A 20,447-nucleotide genomic window follows, 5' to 3' on the forward strand; every position below is an offset into this window, starting at 1 on the left:
TGACCGCCGGGCCGGCGCTTCCTTCTCTGCAGACACAGCGCTCGGTGAGCGCTGTGTCTGCAGCGATCTAGAAGGCAGGGACACCTGGGCACTGTCCGTGCCTTGTCTTAGGGTTGCCCTGCTGTCACTGACAGCGGGCAACCCGATCAGCAGCTGCACGATTAGCGTGCAGCTGCACTTTCTGAACGGACGTTCTGGAACGTCCGTTCAGAAATAGACGTCCACCCATAGGACGTTTATATCCTATGGGCGGACGTGAAGTGGTTAATATGATTGATTCTGCAGACAAATGTCCTTTAGCTATTTTTTGTTATATGACTATGTGCTTGACAACAAGAGAAATTCAAATACTGATATTGTAAATTTTAAGGATTTCTCTAAATTAACATAAAACATATCAACCAAAGTTGCCACTAATATAATGTACAATGTGTCACAAAAACATTCAGACATCGTAGCATAAATTACTATGGTTCTTTTGGGATTAACGTGAAGTTAATTATTCTCAAAAAACTTTCTAATATAACCCTCATTAAAGAGGACCTGTCACCTCTGCATTCCCCATATAACAACATTTCTGGAGAATCTTTTCATATAACTCTATGTTGTGCCAGTCCTCTTTTATTCTTATAGACATTTATGAATGAATTGCCAGCAGTCTGCAATAAAAGTTCTGGGTGTTACCAGTTGTGCGGGGGTCCCTGTCAAAATCAGTGCTGTCGGTGGTAGATTGTGCAGGGACCCACCCCAGGTGAAGTAATGGCACCACATGACACTACATCCTGAAGGGGTTAATGGGATTGTCTTACAACAACAACCCAAGTCCCGATGAAAGTCATAGCGGATGGTGTCCACTGATCAGGTCTTCTATCTACTAGCCAAAATGAACAGCAGAAGAACCATTTGGAAAATATACATCCACATCATTTTACCTTTGGCTTCATCTGTGACATTAACATCTTTTTTCTGCCTTATCAGTTTCCATCGTGGCACAGGAGGTGGTTTTGGTGGAGCTACTAAAGGGCATGATCTAGTTCTAGACACCAGCACTGGGTGGTTGTATATGTGAGATAATCCATAATGTCTCAGCTTCTCCGATGAATCTGCCTTGGAAGAGAAATATACAGGTTCAGTTCCTTAGTTCATACCGAACATCACATCATGTGTATACTTGCAGTAAACGATGAACAGAAAACTCTCCCTGTATCTATACATGTAGAAGTCAAAGGAATCATGAGTGACAAAAATATGATACATTCAACTTCTGAACACCTAGGCTCTGTTCCCACTTCCGCTCTGAGCCTCCATCAGGGGATTCTGTCAAAATGAGAGACACCGTGGCTGAATCTAGTAAATCACATTATAAAGTGAGTCAATGGGGTCTGTTGGATGCCACTGGTGGTCATCAGATGATGGATCTGGCACTCCAAATGTTATGTGTTTCTGCTACTCTGACGATGCAAAACAACCAAAAATAAAATTGTGAAATGTGAACAGAGCCTAAGAGACTTTTAGTTTTTTTCAGTATCACATTAACAGCTGGGGTATTATAAATAGCATATTATGGGTGCTGATGAAAGATGATATGCTATCATGGGATAGTTTCATCACGAAAAACAAGTAAGAGATGATGATGAAGATGGGTTGGCTACAAAATTAAACAACTTCTCAAATATGAGAGATAAGCTCAATAAAGCTGCATCTTTTGACCTTGAATGCATTAAAGGAGTTGTCCAAGAATTTGATATTGATGACCTACCCTCAGGATAGGTCATCAATATCAGATGGGTGGGGATTCAATTCGTGGCAACTCTGCCAATCAGCACTTACCAGAGCCTCTTCCCAGGCCAGTAACATCACAGTCACGTGGCCTAGGCACAGCTCTGTAACACTCAAGTCAATGCTGCTGAGTTGCAATACCAAGCACAGCCTCTATCTAATGGACAGCGCTGTGCCTGGTAAGCTGCAAGGAGGCTGCAGCACTCTCCAGAGTGCTGAGGCCTCTTTAAATGGCTGATCAGCAGGGATGCAGATAGTCAAATCTGAGGATAGGTCATCAATATCTGAATTTAGGAACACCCTTTCAATACTAAAATCATGCTACCTTTAATGTCTAAGAAGCCACAGAGAACTTGCAAGTTCAAAGCTCAAGCAGATGCCACCTAAGGCCAGAGGCCAGGGTCACATGCAAGGCATTTACCATATTTTTTCCTTTAGAAGAAACACCCGATGACGCACCCCAGATTTTAGGAAAATAAGAAAAAAAATATTTTTCATCAGACTTCATATCAGATCCTCAGATCACACCCCCATAAATATCAGGACATCATATCAGACCCCCATATCAGCCCGCCATGTCAGAACCCCATCAGCCCTCTATGTCAAACCCCCATCAGAACTCAGATCAGCCCTTAATGTCATACCCCAATCAGACCTCAAATCAGCCCTTAATGTCATACCCCCATCAGACCTCAAATCAGCCCTTTATTTCTGACCCCCATGAGACCTCAAATCAGCCCTTTTATTTCTGACCCCCATGAGACCTCAAATTAGCCCTTAATGTCATACCCCCATCAAACATCAAATCAGCCCTTTATATTTGACCCCCATCAGACCTCAGATCAGCCCTTTATTTCTGACCCCCATCAGACCTCAGATCAGCCCTTAATGTCATACCCCCATCAGACCTCAAATCAGCCCTTTATTTCTGACCCACATCAGACCTCAAATCAGCCATTTATTTCAGACCCCCATCAGACCTCAGAGCAGCCCTTAATGTCATACCCCCATCAGACCTCAAATCAGCCCTTTATTTCTGACCCCCATCAGACCTCAGATCAGCCCTTAATGTCATACCCCCATCAGACCTCAAATCAGCCCTTTATTTCTGACCCACATCAGACCTCAAATCAGCCATTTATTTCAGACCCCCATCAGACCTCAGAGCAGCCCTTTGTTTCTTACTGTAGATCAGAATAAAATAAAAAAACTCCTCTTACCTCTCCTGCGCCAAGGCTCTTCTTCATCTCCAGCAGAAGTCATGCTCCCCGTCTTCTCCGGCCCGCGCTGCACTGCCACCTGACAGCGTGCAGCGTCAGGTCATAGTGCGCGCACTACGTCCTGATGCTGTATGGGGTCAGGACAGTGCAGCGCTGGCCCCAGCAAAGAAGACCAGGGAGGGTAAGTACCGGAGGCGCTTACAGCGCTTCTTCCCCGCTCCCGACACCTAATGCATACTAGTGAACGCTTCCATAATGGAAGCGCTCATTAGTATTCGCTTTATAAGACGCACGGCCATTTTCCCCCCCACTGTCTTTAAAAGCAAAAAATATGGTATATTCAGGAATGAAGTGTTAGATGTCAATAGCTAAAAATCACTGGACCACTGAAAGCCTGCTACTCTGACAAAAAGTAGATGGGGGGTAGGTTTTACTACGCACAGAGGAGACATTGTACATACTCCACGTGTACTAGAATCTGCAAAGGAAGCCTAGGCACTTGACACTTGTTCCCCGTAAATTGTCCCTGATTTGCTAGCAAGAATTATTATAGTGTAACTAATAAAAATACAGATTATTGTTTTGAACTGATTAAAAAAGAAGAAATTCTCAAGACTTTCCCAGTTTCTGTTTCACAACAGCTGAATACAGTTAAATGTTCTTACCATCTGCCCAAGTACAGAAATCTTCTGCTCACTCAAATGGAGAGGTAAGTAGCTTGCATACACAACCATCTGTGGTACCAAGGTTACAGATGTGACTGCAAGAAAAAACACAGAATTTTATTCTGCTTGAAAGCTCAATTAAGACCGTAACAAAGAGTGCTCATTTCATCTATAGTCATGCAAAATAAAAACCCGATGCTGGAGAAAGTTGTCAGAAGTAAAGTTCTAAATATAAGAAGTCAAGTGAAGTTTTTGGTGTAATTAGTGCTACATTTTCTGATGCAAATAAGAACCCCTTTGGTGTTTGGAGACTGATAACATAACTTGTCCTCCTGACATACCAAGCAAGGCCAACATAATTTAGGAATGTGTGAAAAAGATAATTGCATTTTTGTAGACAAATACTCTAAGGAGAGCCATATAAAAATAAAACCAGTGTAAGCTTCATGTTAAGCTGTGCTAATAAATAAAATCCCTTAGGTTTTTTATATATGTTCTATTTTAGTTGAAGGGTTGAGTACAAAAGATATAACTAGGTCAAAGCCAATATAAAATGAAAAAAAGAACAGGCAAGCTTAAAAAGTATTAGGTCTCTTAAGGTCACCTAGTTTAAGGTAAAATTAGGAAGGAATAGACCAGTAGGATATTTTTTTGTTATATGATAGCCCGGCTTACATTATTATTAGACCTTTAGTATGGGATCAATAAACTTAAAACATACTTAAACAGAATGTGTTATATTTAATTTTATTGTCAATGATATGTAAGTCTAATAAAAAAAATACAGGCAAAGCTCAATAAATTAGAATATCATCGAAAAAATTCATTTATTTCAGTAATTTAATTCAAAAAGTGAAACTCCTTTATTTCTTTTAATGTTGATGATTATTTATGGCTTACAGCTATAAAACCAAAATGTCATTATCTCAGAAAATTTGAATATTGTGAAAAAGTTCAATATTGTAGACTCATGGTGTCACACTCTAATCAGCTAATCACCACAAAACACCTGCAAAGGTTTCCTAAACCTTTAAAAGATCCCTCAGTCTGGTTAAGTAGGCTACACAATCAAGGGGAAGATTAGTGACTTGACAGTTGTCCAGAAGACACCATCCACAAGGAAGGTAAGCCACAAAAGGTCACTGCTAAAGAAGCTGGCTGTTCACAGAGTGATGTATACAGTCATATTAATGGTAAGTTGAGTGAAAGGAGACAGTGTAGTAGAAAAAGGTGCAAAAGCAACAGGGATAACAGCAGCCTTGAAAGGATTGTCAAGAAAAGGCCATTCAAGAAGTTAGTAGAGATTCACAAGGAGTGGACTGCGGCTGGAGTCAGTGCTTCAAGAGCCACCACACACAGACGTATCCAGGACATGGGCTCCAACTGTCGCATTCCCGGTGTCAAGCCATTTATGACAGAGATAACATCAGAAGCGTCTTACCAGGGCAAAGGAGAAAAAGGACTGGACTGTTGCTCAGTGGTCCAAAGTCCTGTTTTTAGATGAAAGTAAATTTTGCATTTTATTTGGAAATCAAGGTTCCAGAGTCTGGAGGAAGAGTGGAGAGGCACACAATTCAAGTTGCTTGAGGTCCAGTGTGACATTTCCACAGTCAGTGATGGATTGGGGAGCCATGTCATCTGCTGACGTTGGTCCAGTATGTTATATCAAGTCCAACTCAGCGCAGCCGTCTACCAGGAAATTTTAGAGCACTTAATTCTTCCCTCTGCTGACAAGCTTTATGGAGATGCTGATTTCATTTTCCAGCAGGATTTGGCACCTGCCCACACTGCCAAAAGTACCAATATCAGGTTTAATAACAACAGTATCACTGTACTTGATTGGCCAGCAAACTCGCCGGACCTAAACCCCACAGAGAATCTATGGGGTATTATTAAGAGGAAGACCCAACAAAGCAGACGAGCTGAAGGCCGCTATCAAAATAACCTGGGCTTCCATAACACCTCAGCAGTGCCACAGGCTGATCGCCTCCATGCCACACCACATTGATGCAGTAATTCATGAAAAAGGAGCCCCAAACCAAGTATGGAGTGCATATACTGTACATACTTTTCAGTAGGCCAACATTTCTGTTCGGGAAATGTTTTTTTACAGTACAAATTAATTTATGAAGTTATTACCCGAAGTCTCGCAAGACTTCGCAAAGCAATAACTTTGGCTCATCGGAGCCACTATATTCTAATACTGTACGGAGCTCCTGCTCCGTACAGTATTGGAACAAAGTTTTACGTGAATCGACTTCGGATGTTTCATCCGAAGTCAATTCGCTCATCCCTAATTTCTGTATTAAAAATAATTTGTTTAACTGGTCTTATATAATATTCACATTTTCTGAGAAACTGACTAATTGCAGCTGCATAGAGAGGCTCGCAATAATACTATTAAAGTACTGAACCTGATTCACTATGCTAAACTACAGCGCTCTTCTTTCTGTCTCTTGTCCACGGATGCCGAAAAGGCATTTGACAGAGTGAGTTGGCCGTGGCTCTTTGCAGTCTTGAGCATGTGGGCATAGGTGACCTTATGATGGCCTGGATCCGTTCCCTCTATACCCTACTGTTTCGACAAAGGTTAATGGTGTATTATCGCCCGCTTTTGACATACAAAATGGGACCCGCCAGGGTTGTCCTCTCTCTCCCTTGATTTTTGTTCCTACCTTAGAGCCAGTGCTCCAAACAGTGTGAATGAATCCCAGTATTACAGGCCTCCCCATGGGTGCCCAGGAATTTAAGATTGCTGCATATGCGGATGACCTGATGTTTATAATCACTAGGCCCCTAACCTCTTTCCCGAATCTGATCACAGAGTTTAATACGTTCAACACTTTAGCCAATCTCAAAATCAATTTCCAAAAATCAAAGGCTTTAAATATATCATTAGCAAGCTCACTGGAATCCACCTTAGCCACCTCTCTCCCATTTAGATGGACAGTCAGAGCCGTCAAATACCTGGGGACTTGGATCCCAAGGGATTTGACAGAGGTTTACAGCAGGAATTATGCCCCCCCCCTTTTTAGGTCGGATTAGAGAGGATCTCAATAGATGGTCGAAGGGACTATACACATGGTTTGGCAGTTGTGCCATATCTAAAATGAATGTTCTTCCTCGTCTGCTGTACCTCTTTCAGACCCTCCCCATAAAATTACCCCCCAAGTTTCTTTGTTACTGTTCACCGAGATATTTTTAGGTTTATCTGGGCGGGTAAGAGAGCGAGACTGGCCCCTTCCCTACTTCATACCCCAATGGACCGGGGGGGGGGGGCCTGGGGATACCCGATCTCCGTAAATATTATGCAGCCACCATGCTTCAACGGGTCATGGACTGGTGCCGTCAAGCTCCTTTTAAACAATGGGTTACCATTGAACATCTGTGTTCCCAGCCCCCCCTTGCTCTCTTACCTTGGGTGATGTCCCAGATTCCTACTGCATTCTCTACCCACCCCACCATAGGCCCTACTCTACTTCAATTTCACAAAAACGCTAGTGTGGACAAGATCTCACCAACACCATCCCCACTGATCCCAGTCCTAGGACACCCGGATTTTCCAGCTAGCTGTTCCCCTGGCCCTTTTATGAACTGGAGCTTAGGGGGTAAGTGTCGAGCCCATTACTTTAGAACTTCAGGACGATGGTGTACATATACCGAACTACTGAACCTCTCAGACCCGTGTGCGTTGGGACCTTGGAGAGTTAGGCAACTGTCCCATTTCCTTTCCACTATCCCCTCGTTACCGGGATTTGATAGACCTCTCATCCCTTTTGAAAAAGTGTGTATTGGCTTGGGTGTATACGGGCATTCTCTGTCTGAATTCTATAAGGCTTTGGTGATGCCCCAGTCAGACTTCCGCCCTCCCTACATTAACAGATGGGCCGCTGATCTTGTAGTGGACATCCCCTCTGACCAGTAGCCAAGACTATTCCGTCTCACAAACAAATCCTTGATAGCTAGCAAATTGCAGGAAGCAGGTTACAAAATACTGTCTAGATGGTATTATGTACCGACCCGTCTTCATAAAATGTTGCCTTCTGCCTCCCCGTTGTGTTGGCGTTGTGAGTCAGTGCAATGCTCTCTGAGTCATATCTTCTGCCATTGTAGTAAACTCAGACAGTTCTGGTAATCGGTCCACAGGACCATTGCAACAATCTTTTCATTTTCCATACCAAATACCCCTGGTTTCTTTTTGCTATTCCTCTTGGATTTGCCTACTCGTCTGCTCATTAAGTCAATCTTGCATCATCTGGTTAGTGCTGCTCGGGCCTGCATACCAGCATGATGGAGGTCCCGCTCCCCACCTTCTGTAGATCTTTGGGTTCACAAGATGGAAGACATCTGGAGAATGGAGGAACTGACAGCTCTCTTGAGAAACACCCACGAGGCCTTCATTACTTTTGGGACCCAGTGGTTTGTGTTCCAGGAGACACCCCAGAATATCGGGCCTTACTGACCTAATGGAGACCCCCCTCTTTTTTTTCCTATTTCTTCGACCGATATAAAGTTTTTTTTACATCTGTCTCCCCCACCTTCCCTACCGTTCCAGTCTGTCCCCCCTCTAGTGTCCAGTTGCTGTCTGTTTCCCCCCTGCCCATAGTATATTTACCTTTTGGCATGTATGTGGTTATGTGAAGATCTCTCATGCTCTGTTAGATAAGAAATACCATCTTGTTTTCATTTGCCTATATAATACTTATACTGATATATGTAGACTGGTCATGCCTGGTTAAACAAGATATAATGTACTGTATAGTATATGTTATTCAGGTGGCCTCTTAACATTAATATTTGTCACCCACCATCTTTATCATTATTGAGAGGTCAGACTATTGTATTTGCTTTTTCTAATTTTCTTAAATATTTAATATTTTATTAAATTGCAGCTGCATACGTCACAGTACTCCCGGAAGACGTATGCGCAGTAGGGAAATGAGTGGCTGGCAAGCTCATTCCTTTACCATACCTGCGTTGTACACTGAAAGGCATGACACAGGCAGGAGTAAGGGCCAGGCAGGATGACGTGGACACTGCTTGGCCCTGTCAATCAACATGAGCAGGGAGTGGTGAAAGGAGGGAGAACTTAGCCTCTAGGAGAAGGGAAAACACCCCCATTGCTCCTAGAGGCTCATTTGCATAAAATAAATTTTCAATTTACTCAAAAGCAGAGTCACACAGAAAGAAGAGACTAACACTTAACTTCAGCTGACATTAACACGTCTAACGTCAGCTAGTTTATTAACCCTGTTTCTGATGACAGAAGCCCTTTAATTAGCTAATCACGTAATGAGATAATGAAGCTCTATGTTAAATTAGTGTGTCACTCCTATTGGCTCAATTTTTATCACAACCAGTATTTAAATGACATATGTTGTATTTGTTGGTGTGCTATGAGGAAGGGCTAGATCATCCTGAAACACCTTAGTAATTCCTGCATTTCATGTCACCAATAAATTAAATAAAGATACTGTTCTTACTGAAGTGCTAGAATACTTTGAGAAATTGCAAACTGACTCCCAACTCTTTCTGTGTCACTCACAGTCCTGGAGTATGGAAGAGAAGCTATGAATATGTCAGAGCTGGTGTTCGCTGTGTATTATAGTACAGAAAGGAAGCACCGACCTTTAATTAAAGATATTGCAAACATACGGTACTTGTCTTAGTAATTACCACAACAGAGCAAAAGTTACTTGTAATAAGCATGGAAATGTTAATAAAAGAAAGAAAATATTAGATGGTAAGTCTATTTGTGAACTTTTAAAAGTACTATTTAAAGGGAACCTGTCACCGGGATTTTGGGTATAGAGCTGAGGACATGGGCTGCTAGATCACCTCTAGCACATCCGCAATATCCAGTCCCCATAGCTCTGTGTGCTTTTATTGTGTCAAAAAAAGATATATATTAAGGCTGTTCACAGCCTGTAATTGTGGGAGGGGCGGAGGCTTATAAATTCTCTGAGCCTCCCCCTCCCATTGCGGGTGCTAGCGGTGCCGTTCGTTCGTCCTACGTCGTCACTTTCGGTTCCCGTCTGGGTAAGTCTTCCACCATGCCATCTCCCTACCTGGCCGCAGGTCCACGCGCTCCCCGGCATCGCAGCCGCCGCTGCGCTCTCTTCACCCTCCAGGGCTTCCGCCCACCACCCGTCGCCAGGACAATGTACTTGCCGGCACCACTTCGCCCGGCCACCTCCGTCATCCCGCGGGATCTCCATTCCGCGCCCCGCCCTCCCACATCCCTCCCGATGCGGCTGCCAGCACTTCCGGGAGCATTGCAGGGCACATCCACCTCCGGATCCCTTCCTCCTCCTGCCCCAGGCCCCACGCTCACGGCGATTCACCCGGGCCGGAGGCTCCATTCGCCGGCAGAGGGGGGAGAGAGCAGAGGAGAATGAAAAAAAAATAAAAATTATATATATAATTCACATGTTGTTTAAATTCTCTCCAATACTCCAGTCATTCCGTTGCCAGTCCGTCACATTCGCCATCGGGTTTTCAGCCTTGCTAACCTCCATCTGCTTGAAGCCTGAAAATCACCTTTCCAGGTCCGTATTTTGACCAGTCGGCATCTTCATCTTACGTCATGGACAGAGTTCGGAGGAGGGGAGGGCAAGAGAAGGGGAAGGGAAAAGGAAAAAAATAAATAAATAATAAACAAGGGGGGGGGGGAGTTATTTATTTTATTTATTTATTTATTTTCCCTTTCCATTATCAATTTAACTTTATTTACTTCTCGGTTGTCATTTCATAACTGTTCATGTAACCAGGTAAATTCAGCGCCTCCGGTACCCAGCGGCGTTACCCGGGCTATCGTTTTCTTCATCGATTCCTCCATCAGCACGGTAAGTCGCTTATCTCCGATTCGCAGCATCATCTTCACGTGTTCCTTCCAGACCCCGTCGCCCTCTACTTTCACGTCTGTCTTCATCTTCTCGCTCTCTTTTTCAACTTCGCTCCACGTAGACTTACCTTCCTCTGTCCCCTTCGTCCTCCTCATTCCTTCAGCTCACTTTCACGCCTGTTACGTCCCTCAGGCCTTCCGTTCTCCTTGTTGCACGCCTGGTTATGTTTTACTCAGGCCTCTCTTTTCGTACATGTTTCACGCCGTTTGTTTCCCAGGTCTCCTTCTTGTACATGTTTTCACGCCTGTTTACGTTACTCAGGCCTCCTTTCCGTATATGTTTCACGCCTGGTTACGTTACCCAGGCCTCCTTTTCATACATGTTCCACGTACATGTTTCACGCCCGGTTTCATTTACTCAGGCCTCCCGTTCATAGATGTCTCACGCCTGTTCATGCCACCAGGTCTCCTTTTGTACATGTTTTATGTCTGTTCACGTTACTCTGGCCTCCTGTTCGTACATGTCTCACGCCTGTTTTCGTCAATCAGGCTTCCCTTTCGCATATGTTTCACGCCTGTCTACGTTACTCAGGTCTCTTTTCCTACATGTTCCACGCCTGTTTACGTTACTCAGGCCTCCATTTCGTACATTTTTCACGCCTGTTTACGTTACTCAGGCCTCCTTTTCGTACATATTTCACGCCTGTTTACGTTACTCAGGCCTCCATTTCCTATGTTTCACGCCTGTTTACGTTACTCAGGCCCCCTTTCGTTCATGATTTCCACCTGTATACGTTACTCAGGTCTCCATTGTCATATGTTTTACTCCTGTTCACGTTACCCAGGCCTCCTTTTCCGTCCATGTTTTATTCCCGCAATCAACCAGGCCCTGCGTGTCACGGCTGTATGTGAGCAACAATAGTATACACAGTAAAAGAGCTACTGACCGGACCCAAACTAGGGAGGATAAAGGGTGACCCCTGTCAGACCCTCAAAGCTCTCCCTATTCTGCTAAAGCACATGCCCGGATCCAAATGGCGGAACGAGGCATGCCCACGTGCCTAAGACTGATGACCACTGTAACCCCTACAATAGTGGAAGGGGCGCGGCCACCGGTGCCCTACTCAGTATATGGAGGGAACCGTGGCCACCTCAGATCCAGTCAGAAAATAATCAGGTACACAACAATGTCTGTACACTTAGCTGAAGGTGTTGCAGCCGCAGAGAAGACGGATCCAAGGACAGCTGGCAATATCCGGAGTGCTTGCTGCAGCAGAACACAGGTCCAGTGAACTGATAGCTACAAGTGAAGATACTAAAGCAAGAGCTACAACTGAAATGAGAACTATAATCCACGCCCTACAATAGGAGGAGGGGTGATATAAAGATAGGGAAATCAAACGCATGAGGAACAGCTGGGAGGAAGGAAACCAAAAGTAAACAGAGCAGTGAGAACTCCTCCCAGCTCTAGTAGTGACATCATCACAGGGGTGGAGAAACAGAGCTGTGAGAACGTCCCAAAGCTCTGGTAGTGACACTGCGTCTTTCATGTATCTCGCCGGTCACCTCTGTCTAAATCGTCCTTCCGATCCACGGTCCAGGTCTCGCCCGGTCACGTCCCGCAGGCTTGCGTACCCTCCCTTTTTCTCTACTTCTACTTTCGGCCAGCCATTTACTTGTCTTGATTTCTTCAAGCTCGATCACGGTCCATTCCTACGGAACAGGAATTTCCCAAGACGGGTCTCAAATCCAGGAGCTCCAAACCACCAGGTACGTTAGTCTCTTAAAACCCCGGGCACACGCGGTGACATAGCTCCCCACACCTCCCTTCTTCCGGGCGGTTTTCTTTCCACAAGCATCGGCTCCCCAGCACTCGCACGGTTCCCAGGTAAAATCCTTCAGACAGTAACTGTAATCCTTCCAAATTCCAGCATGTCTCATCTGGACAACATGGGGGAGACTTCTTCAATTCCAGAGACCCTCGCCTCAGAGCACGCCAGCGTCACTTCTCTCAGGAGTTGGACCATCCCTAAACTGATCGCCGAGCTCAATAGAAGAGGGATACCTCATCCGGCCTCCGCCAGAAAGGCGGAATTATTCAGACTTTTGATGTCCGGGTCGCCATCCCCACCCAGGGAGAATGTGTCAATGTCCACCATACAACTGTCATTGACCCAGTTACATGCCACCATCAACAGCCTGTCCTTTTCGGTTCTGGACGTTCAAAATAGACTATCAGCGTCCTTCCGTTCCAGCCCCCCCACCTCAGCCTACCTCCCCAGGTAGGGTTTCCAACCTCTCCGAGATAGCTCCAGCTCACTTCATTACAGATAGCATAAAAAAAGACATTCTGGAGGGCAAAGATGTTAATTTAGCTGCCATCTTGATAGCCACCCATGACATCATAGAGAACAAGACAATAGCTTGTGAAAACATTTCCATTGTCCTAAAATCCAGGGACGCTCGGCTGAACAAAAAACTTACCGTTCCCGAGTTTGTCCTGGCTTTTAGCCTCTTCAGGGACATAGTCTTCACCGCCCACCCCGAAAGAAGAGAGGAGTTGGACTTGTATATGTACAGAGTCACCGACCTGGGGTATAAATATGGCGGATTCGCATTCTACGATTACCACCGCTCCTTCTCGGCCAAAGCCGCTGCAGCGCTGGCTCAGTTACAGCGGGTCACCAATTGGGCGTGTCTGGACATGGAGCTTTTCTGCCGGCACTTCGCCGGTTTAAAAGCCCCAGCTTGCAGCTCCTGCCAGTCCATCCTCCACACCTCCGATTGGTGTCCCTCCGTTGGCCAACCGATGGCTCCCAGCAGGCCCACGGCCAGCCCCTCCAGGACACTCAACTGAGGCACAGCAACACTGACAAGTTGGGCCGCCCCATGACTTTCCTAGGCAATAGTCAAATCTGCAATAACTTCAACCTAGCCTCCTGCAACTATAACCAGTGCAGGGCTCTACATGTCTGCTCCTCCTGCTTCCGGGCTCACCCCATCTCAGTATGCCCACAGAGAACGGCCAAGCACAAATGACTAAGCGGGGTCAATGTGGAGCTTCTGGGCAGGCTGCTCCAGGATCACCACAGCCCCGACCTGGTCAAATTCTTACTTTCAGGTTTCAGTAAGGGCTTCCACACGGGTCTCATCGCCCTTCCTCAGTCCACCTGGGAGGGTCCCAATTTACTGTCCGCAGTCCAGGATGCCGACGCGGTGGATTCCCTCATCCAGTCGGAAGTAGAGAAGGGTTTCCTTATCGGCCCCTTCCCTCACGTTCCCTTCAACTCCTGGAGGATTAACCCCGTCGGCATTGAAATTCACCAATAAAAAACGACTGATTTATGACCTGTCAGCGCCTCATGGTTCGCATATCCCCAGTCTAAACTCCCTGATCCCATCGGAAGAATTCTCCATGAAATATTCTTCACTCCAGGAGGCCATTTCCCTCATTCTGTTAGCGGGCAAAGGAGCTTGGTTGTCTAAAGCCGACATTGCTGACGCGTTTAAACTGCTGCCCATTGACCCCCAGCTTTGGAAATTCCACGGCATCAAGTGGCAGGACAGTTATTATTTTGCTACCCGTTTAACATTTGGTTCAAAAAGCAGTCCCTGGCTTTTTGATCGGTTCGCCCAAGCCCTCCACTGGATCTTGGTCAATCACTGCAAGTGTCCTATGGCACTACATTACCTCGACGATTTTCTCCTGATCGAACCTCCCAGTGTTAAACCGTGCAAACTTAATAACTTCCTGGGCATTCTCAAAGATCTCCAGGTTCCGGTAGCCCCATCCAAAATCGAGGGACCTGCCACGGTAGTTACCTTTCTCGGTATCATGCTCGATACAGAGAAAATGGAAGCTAGACTGCCAGCAGACAAGCTTCTCAAAATCAGATCAATCATTGCACAGTTCACAGGCTCTCACGTCCTCACCAAACGAGAGCTGCAGTCACTCCTCGGCATGTTAAATTTCGCCACCAGGATCATGCCCCAAGGGAAAGCCTTCATGTCCGGGCTCCTAGATTTGTTACCATCAGCGCCCGAGCAGGACTCCATGGTGTTCCTGGATGCCCAGGCAATGGCTGATTTGGCCATGTGGAATTCCTTCATTGCCTACTGGAACAGGGTTTCTCTGTTTATCCCCCAATGGAGTCCCGATTTCCCCATGGTCTCCTCAGATGCCGCAGCATCCAGAGGTTTCGCGGCCATCTACAACACGCAGTGGTTCGCTGCACCATGGCCCCCTGCAATTTCCTCCTTACCTGAGTCCCTTAGGTCTTCTCCCCTGCTGGAAATCTATCCTATAGTGGCGGCGGCTCAGGTATGGGGCAACCAATGGACAGATTCCCCAGTTGCTTTCATCACGGATAACCAATCCGTGGTGGATATCCTCAGTAAAGGGCGCTCCAAATGTCCTCACATCATGTCCTTCGTTCGCAGGCTAGTATGGCTATCTTTACGTCACAACTTCCATATTTCAGCCAGGCACATCCCGGGCATTCGAAATACAGCCGCCGACGCACTGTCCCGTTTTAACCTTGATCTTTTCTTCCAGATTATGCCAGAGGCGGAATCAATGAGTCTTTCGCCTCCGGATTACCACACCCTACGCATGGATTAGGACATTTCATCTCCACAGCCAAGTCCCTCATGCACAGCTCTCTTTCCGCCAACACGGTCAGGAACTACAGGACCGGTTGGAACATCTACAAACAGTTTTCCCGTCTCCATCCTAGAACCAACACAGATAAGTCCACATATTTAATAGCCTTTCTTGCATATTGTCACTCACACCTCAAGCTATCCTACAACTCCATAAAGCTGTACTTGTCAGGGGTTCAGCACCACTCCATGCTGAGGGACCCAGGTAGCAAGTCAGCCTTCATTTCCCCAGTAGTCAAAGCCACCCTCAGGGGCATCCTCAAGAACAGCCAGAGCAGCACGCCCAGCAGGCAACCAGTGTCAGGGGAGCTGTTCAGAAAGCTCTCAGACTCTTTAGACGGTAGTCCTTTTGGCCTTCTCCCTTCCATGGTCATTAAAGCCGCCATGTATCTGAGCTTTTATGGTTTCCTACGCCCAGGAGAATTCTCCGTAGTATCATCCAAAACCAAAGGTTTAACCAAAAGCCAGTTAGTCTGTTACCCAGATCACCACGTACTAAACCTGCCATCCACTAAAACTTCGCAATCCGGGCCGCCTGTCCAAATCAAATACTTCCGAACCTTCAACAAGTGGTGCCCGGTCCAGGTTCTTAACAAGCTATTGGCCCTGCTGGCTCATTCCTCCAAGAACGAACCACTTCTACCATTCAAAGGAACTTTTCTCACCACGGCCCGGTTCATCCACCATATCCGCATCCTGGCCAAGGGGTTGGGCCACGATCCCAGAACCATATCTGGTCACTCCTTCCGCATAGGTGCCGCCTCGGCAGCTTCAAAACACAATGTCCCATGCCACATCATCCGCAAAATGGGCCGCTGGCAGTCCTCCTGCTTCACCCGATACATTCCCAATCCGCACAAGGAAATCTCTGACGCCTTCTGTAACCTCGTGTTGTAACCTCAATAAATATCATTAAACGCCAATTCCAACCTAACCGTCTCTTTTGCCCCTCGGACATGGCTTCGGGCACACCTCAGGCCAACCATACCAGGTCACCCATGGCCACGTAGTCATATCTCGTTCTCTTCAGTATCCGTAGCCACGACCACAAATATTAAGGCTGTTCACAGCCTGTAATTGTGGGAGGGGCGGAGGCTTATAAATTCTCTGAGCCTCCCCCTCCCATTGCGGGTGCTAGCGGTGCCCCACCCTTCTTCCCTCCCTTCTCCTTTTAGTTTCACCCGGGTAGGCCCCCTTATAGGCCTACCCTCGGACATGGCTTCGGGCACACCTCAGGCCAACCATACCAGGTCACCCATGGCCACGTAGTCATATCTCGTTCTCTTCAGTATCCGTAGCCACGACCACAAATATATATATATATATGTGTAAATGAACCTTAGATGAGTCCTGTCAGAGATGAGTCCAGCGTTCTCTGACTCTGAGCCCAGCCACGCCCACTGTGAAGGAGCCCAGCGCCGCCCCGCATCCTCCGAATCTCCTCCTCGCTCCCCGACGTCACAAAGCTAGAGCGCCGTAGTCTCGCGATGCGCGAGCTAGTGCACACGCAGTTCGTTCCCTGAGGCTGATGCCAGCACAGGGAAGGAACACTATGCCGACACTGCACATGAGCTTGCTCATGCATCGCGAGATTACGGCGCTCTAGCTTTGTGACGTCGGGGAGCAAGGAGGAGATTCAGAGTATGCGGGAGGTGCTGGGCTCCTTCACAGTGGGCGTGGCTGGGCTCCAGAAACATTAGTAGCCTCCTTTACATATCTATAAAATCATTTTTTTACACAATAAAAGCCCACAGAGCTATGGGGACTGGATATTGCGGATGTGCTGGCAGTGATCTAGCAGCCCATGTCCTCAGCTCTATTCCCAAAATCCAGGTGACAGTTTCCCTTTAATTGGAGCACACAACGAGAATGTTCTCAGGTGTTTTTTCCACGTAAAATTTAATTACACACATATTCAATAAGTCGTAGGTGCTACTTGCAAGATGTTCCATCCCTTCTGTTGCCAAAAGCAAAAAATCTGCTGTTTTTGTGAATATTAACATTTAGTAATAACATTTTAAATATAATAATACATCTGAATTGTAGAACTCCCCAAAAAAGGCATGATTAAATCACAGTGTATAGTGTATAAATAATGTAAATCTCAAGCATAAAGCAGCATCGCATCATAACTAATCTTTATGACTGCCCGGTACCACAGAACTGTTGGGACAAGATACATGGCCCTGCTAACATGTACCTTTCATGTTGTCTCATTTGGCTACAAGTATGCCATCTGTCTCCTCCTTCCAGATATACACAGTGTTCTGCCACTGGCATTGTGTCAATCTGTGTTTTGCCAATTGCTTAAGAAGCATCTGACAATACTGTTACTGCTGTTTTGAAAATCTTGTTGTGTTACAGATGGCAACATTTCCAAAATGTTGCTTAGTAAAATATAAGCTATGCCTGTACAGGCAAGACATGCAGACATAATACGGAATATACTGTGACATTTACTCGCCCTTTGCTGGGGTCCAAGGATACATGTCTGTTTCATCAACAGCAACTTCTAGGTGTGAACTGACACATGGTCAGGTTTTATTTGAAAGGTTGTACGCATAAAATAAAGAAACAAACAGCAAAAAGAAATTGTGGCCTCTCCAGTACAAGCAACAGCTAGAGAGCCTTTCTCTGCCACATCCAGCAACCTTTTACTAACACTGTGTCCTTAGAGAGAGAGAGAGATCCTATAACTGCCCTCCTAGCTCGCTTGAAGGAAATTTGTCAGCAGCTTTGACAATACTAAACTGTTGACGGAACTAAGTAGGGGCTGGGGAGAGCAATATAAACACACCTTTTATAAAGCTTTTACTATCAGGAGTAGTGAAAATATGAACTTTTATTCTGCCAGATTCAGCCTCTTGGGTACAATGGAGGCGGAGCTTCACTCTGAAGTGCTCTTTGCACTGAACTACCTCACAGCCCCTCCCATATGCTCTGAGTGACAGCTGTAGTGGTTTTCTGGATGGATGCTACAGCTGTCGAGCCTCTCAATACAGAAAGCAGTGAGCACTTGACAGTGACGTTCTGTCTCTGTTGGGCCTAATGAGCAGAATCTGGAAGAATAAAAGTTCATATCCTCACTACTCTACAGTAGATGATAAGAGCTCCACAAAAAGTATATTTGCACTACTCTCACCAGCTGCTACCTGATGCCGTCAGCAGTAGTGTTGGGCGTGAATATTCGAATAGCGAATATTAATCGCGAATATCGGCACTTCAAGAATTCGCAAATATTTAGAATATAGTGATATACAGTATATTTGTAATTTCGAATATTCTAGATTTTTTTTTCATCAGTAACCTCCCTTCTTGCTTGTGGGCCAATGAGAAGGCTGCAATGTCTTTGTCTGAGCTTAGCAACATCCCTAGCAACCAATAGGAAAGTTGCCTACCCCTTTACTATATAAGAAACTCCCCAGCAGCCCTTGCATGCAGTATTTTGCAGTTCTGAGAGAGACAGCAGTGTTATTGCTGTGCTCTGTGCTTTCCTGTATCATTACATTAGATAGTTAGTTAGTTAGTTAGTTAGCTTATATATATAATACAGATAGTTAGTGGGAGATAGTCAGTGTAGGTTAGATCCTGATATAGTGTAGCTGATAGGTTCTGCTGTCCATACCTACATGCTACAGACATAGTGCTGTGATGTCACAAGTTCACAACAATACTTAGTGCACCAATCACTAATAAGTAGCCAGACCTGTTAAAATGTGGTTGCACGTATTGCGCCCAAATATTTGCATCATTAGTGCTGATTTCACAATCGCAAATATATTGGAGCACTGCATATACAGGGAGTGCAGAATTATTAGGCAAATGAGTATTTTGACCACATCATCCTCTTTATGCATGTTGTCTTACTCCAAGCTGTATAGGCTCGAAAGCCTACTACCAATTAAGCATATTAGGTGATGTGCATCTCTGTAATGAGAAGGGGTGTGGTCTAATGACATCAACACCCTATATCAGGTGTGCATAATTATTAGGCAACTTCCTTTCCTTTGGCAAAATGGGTCAAACGAAGGACATGACAGGCTCAGAAAAGTCAAAAATAGTGAGATATCTTGCAGAGGGATGCAGCACTCTTAAAATTTCAAAGCTTCTGAAGCGTGATCATCGAACAATCAATCGTTTCATTCAAAATAGTCAACAGGGTCGCAAGAAACGTGTGGAAAAACCAAGGCGCAAAATAACTGCCCATGAACTGAGAAAAGTCAAGCGTGCAGCTGCCAAGATACCACTTGCCACCAGTTTGGCCATATTTCAGAGCTGCAACATCACTGGAGTGCCCAAAAGCACAAGGTGTGCAATACTCAGAGACATGGCCAAGGTAAGAAAGGCTGAAAGACGACCACCACTGAACAAGACACACAAGCTGAAACGTCAAGACTGGGCCAAGAAATATCTCAAGACTGATTTTTCTAAGGTTTTATGGACTGATGAAATGAGAGTGAGTCTTGATGGGCCAGATGGATGGGCCCGTGGCTGGATTGGTAAAGGGCAGAGAGCTCCAGTCCGACTCAGACGCCAGCAAGGTGGAGGTGGAGTACTGGTTTGGGCTGGTATCATCAAAGATGAGCTTGTGGGGCCTTTTCGGGTTGAGGATGGAGTCAAGCTCAACTCCCAGTCCTACTGCCAGTTTCTGGAAGACACCTTCTTCAAGCAGTGGTACAGGAAGAAGTCTGCATCCTTCAAGAAAAACATGATTTTCATGCAGGACAATGCTCCATCACACTCGTCCAAGTACTCCACAGCGTGGCTGGCAAGAAAGGGTATAAAAGAAGAAAATCTAATGACATGGCCTCCTTGTTCACCTGATCTGAACCCCATTGAGAACCTGTGGTGGTCCATCATCAAATGTGAGATTTACAAGGAGGGAAAACAGTACACCTCTCTGAACAGTGTCTGGGAGGCTGTGGTTGCTGCTGCACGCAATGTTGATGGTGAACAGATCAAAACACTGACAGAATCCATGGATGGCAGGCTTTTGAGTGTCCTTGCAAAGAAAGGTGGCTATATTGGTCACTGATTTGTTTTTGTTTTGTTTTTGAATGTCAGAAATGTATATTTGTGAATGTTGAGATGTTATATTGGTTTCACTGGTAAAAATAAATAATTGAAATGGGTATATATTAGTTTTTTGTTAAGTTGCCTAATAATTATGCACAGTAATAGTCACCTGCACACACAGATATCCCCCTAAAATAGCTAAAACTAAAAACAAACTAAAAACTACTTCCAAAAATATTCAGCTTTGATATTAATGAGTTT

The 20,447-nt window shown here is 45.5% G+C and overlaps 1 protein-coding gene across 4 annotated transcripts in view; it reads right to left on the minus strand.

The window, feature by feature from the left end:
- ADGB (androglobin) overlaps positions 1-20,447 on the minus strand; it is a 339,135-nt gene that overhangs the window by 218,998 nt on the left and 99,690 nt on the right. For all 4 annotated transcript variants that reach the window (XM_040427354.1, XM_040427353.1, XM_040427352.1 and 1 more), the window contains exons 10-11: positions 3,665-3,759; positions 933-1,107 (exon numbers count right to left, since the gene is read on the minus strand). In XM_040427354.1, coding sequence (XP_040283288.1) covers positions 933-1,107; positions 3,665-3,759 — 270 coding nt within the window. The remainder of the gene's footprint in view (positions 1-932; positions 1,108-3,664; positions 3,760-20,447) is intronic.

Source organism: Bufo bufo, chromosome 4 (genome assembly GCF_905171765.1).
Source record: "Bufo bufo chromosome 4, aBufBuf1.1, whole genome shotgun sequence".
In the NCBI taxonomy this organism is placed as follows: Eukaryota; Metazoa; Chordata; class Amphibia; order Anura; family Bufonidae; genus Bufo; species Bufo bufo.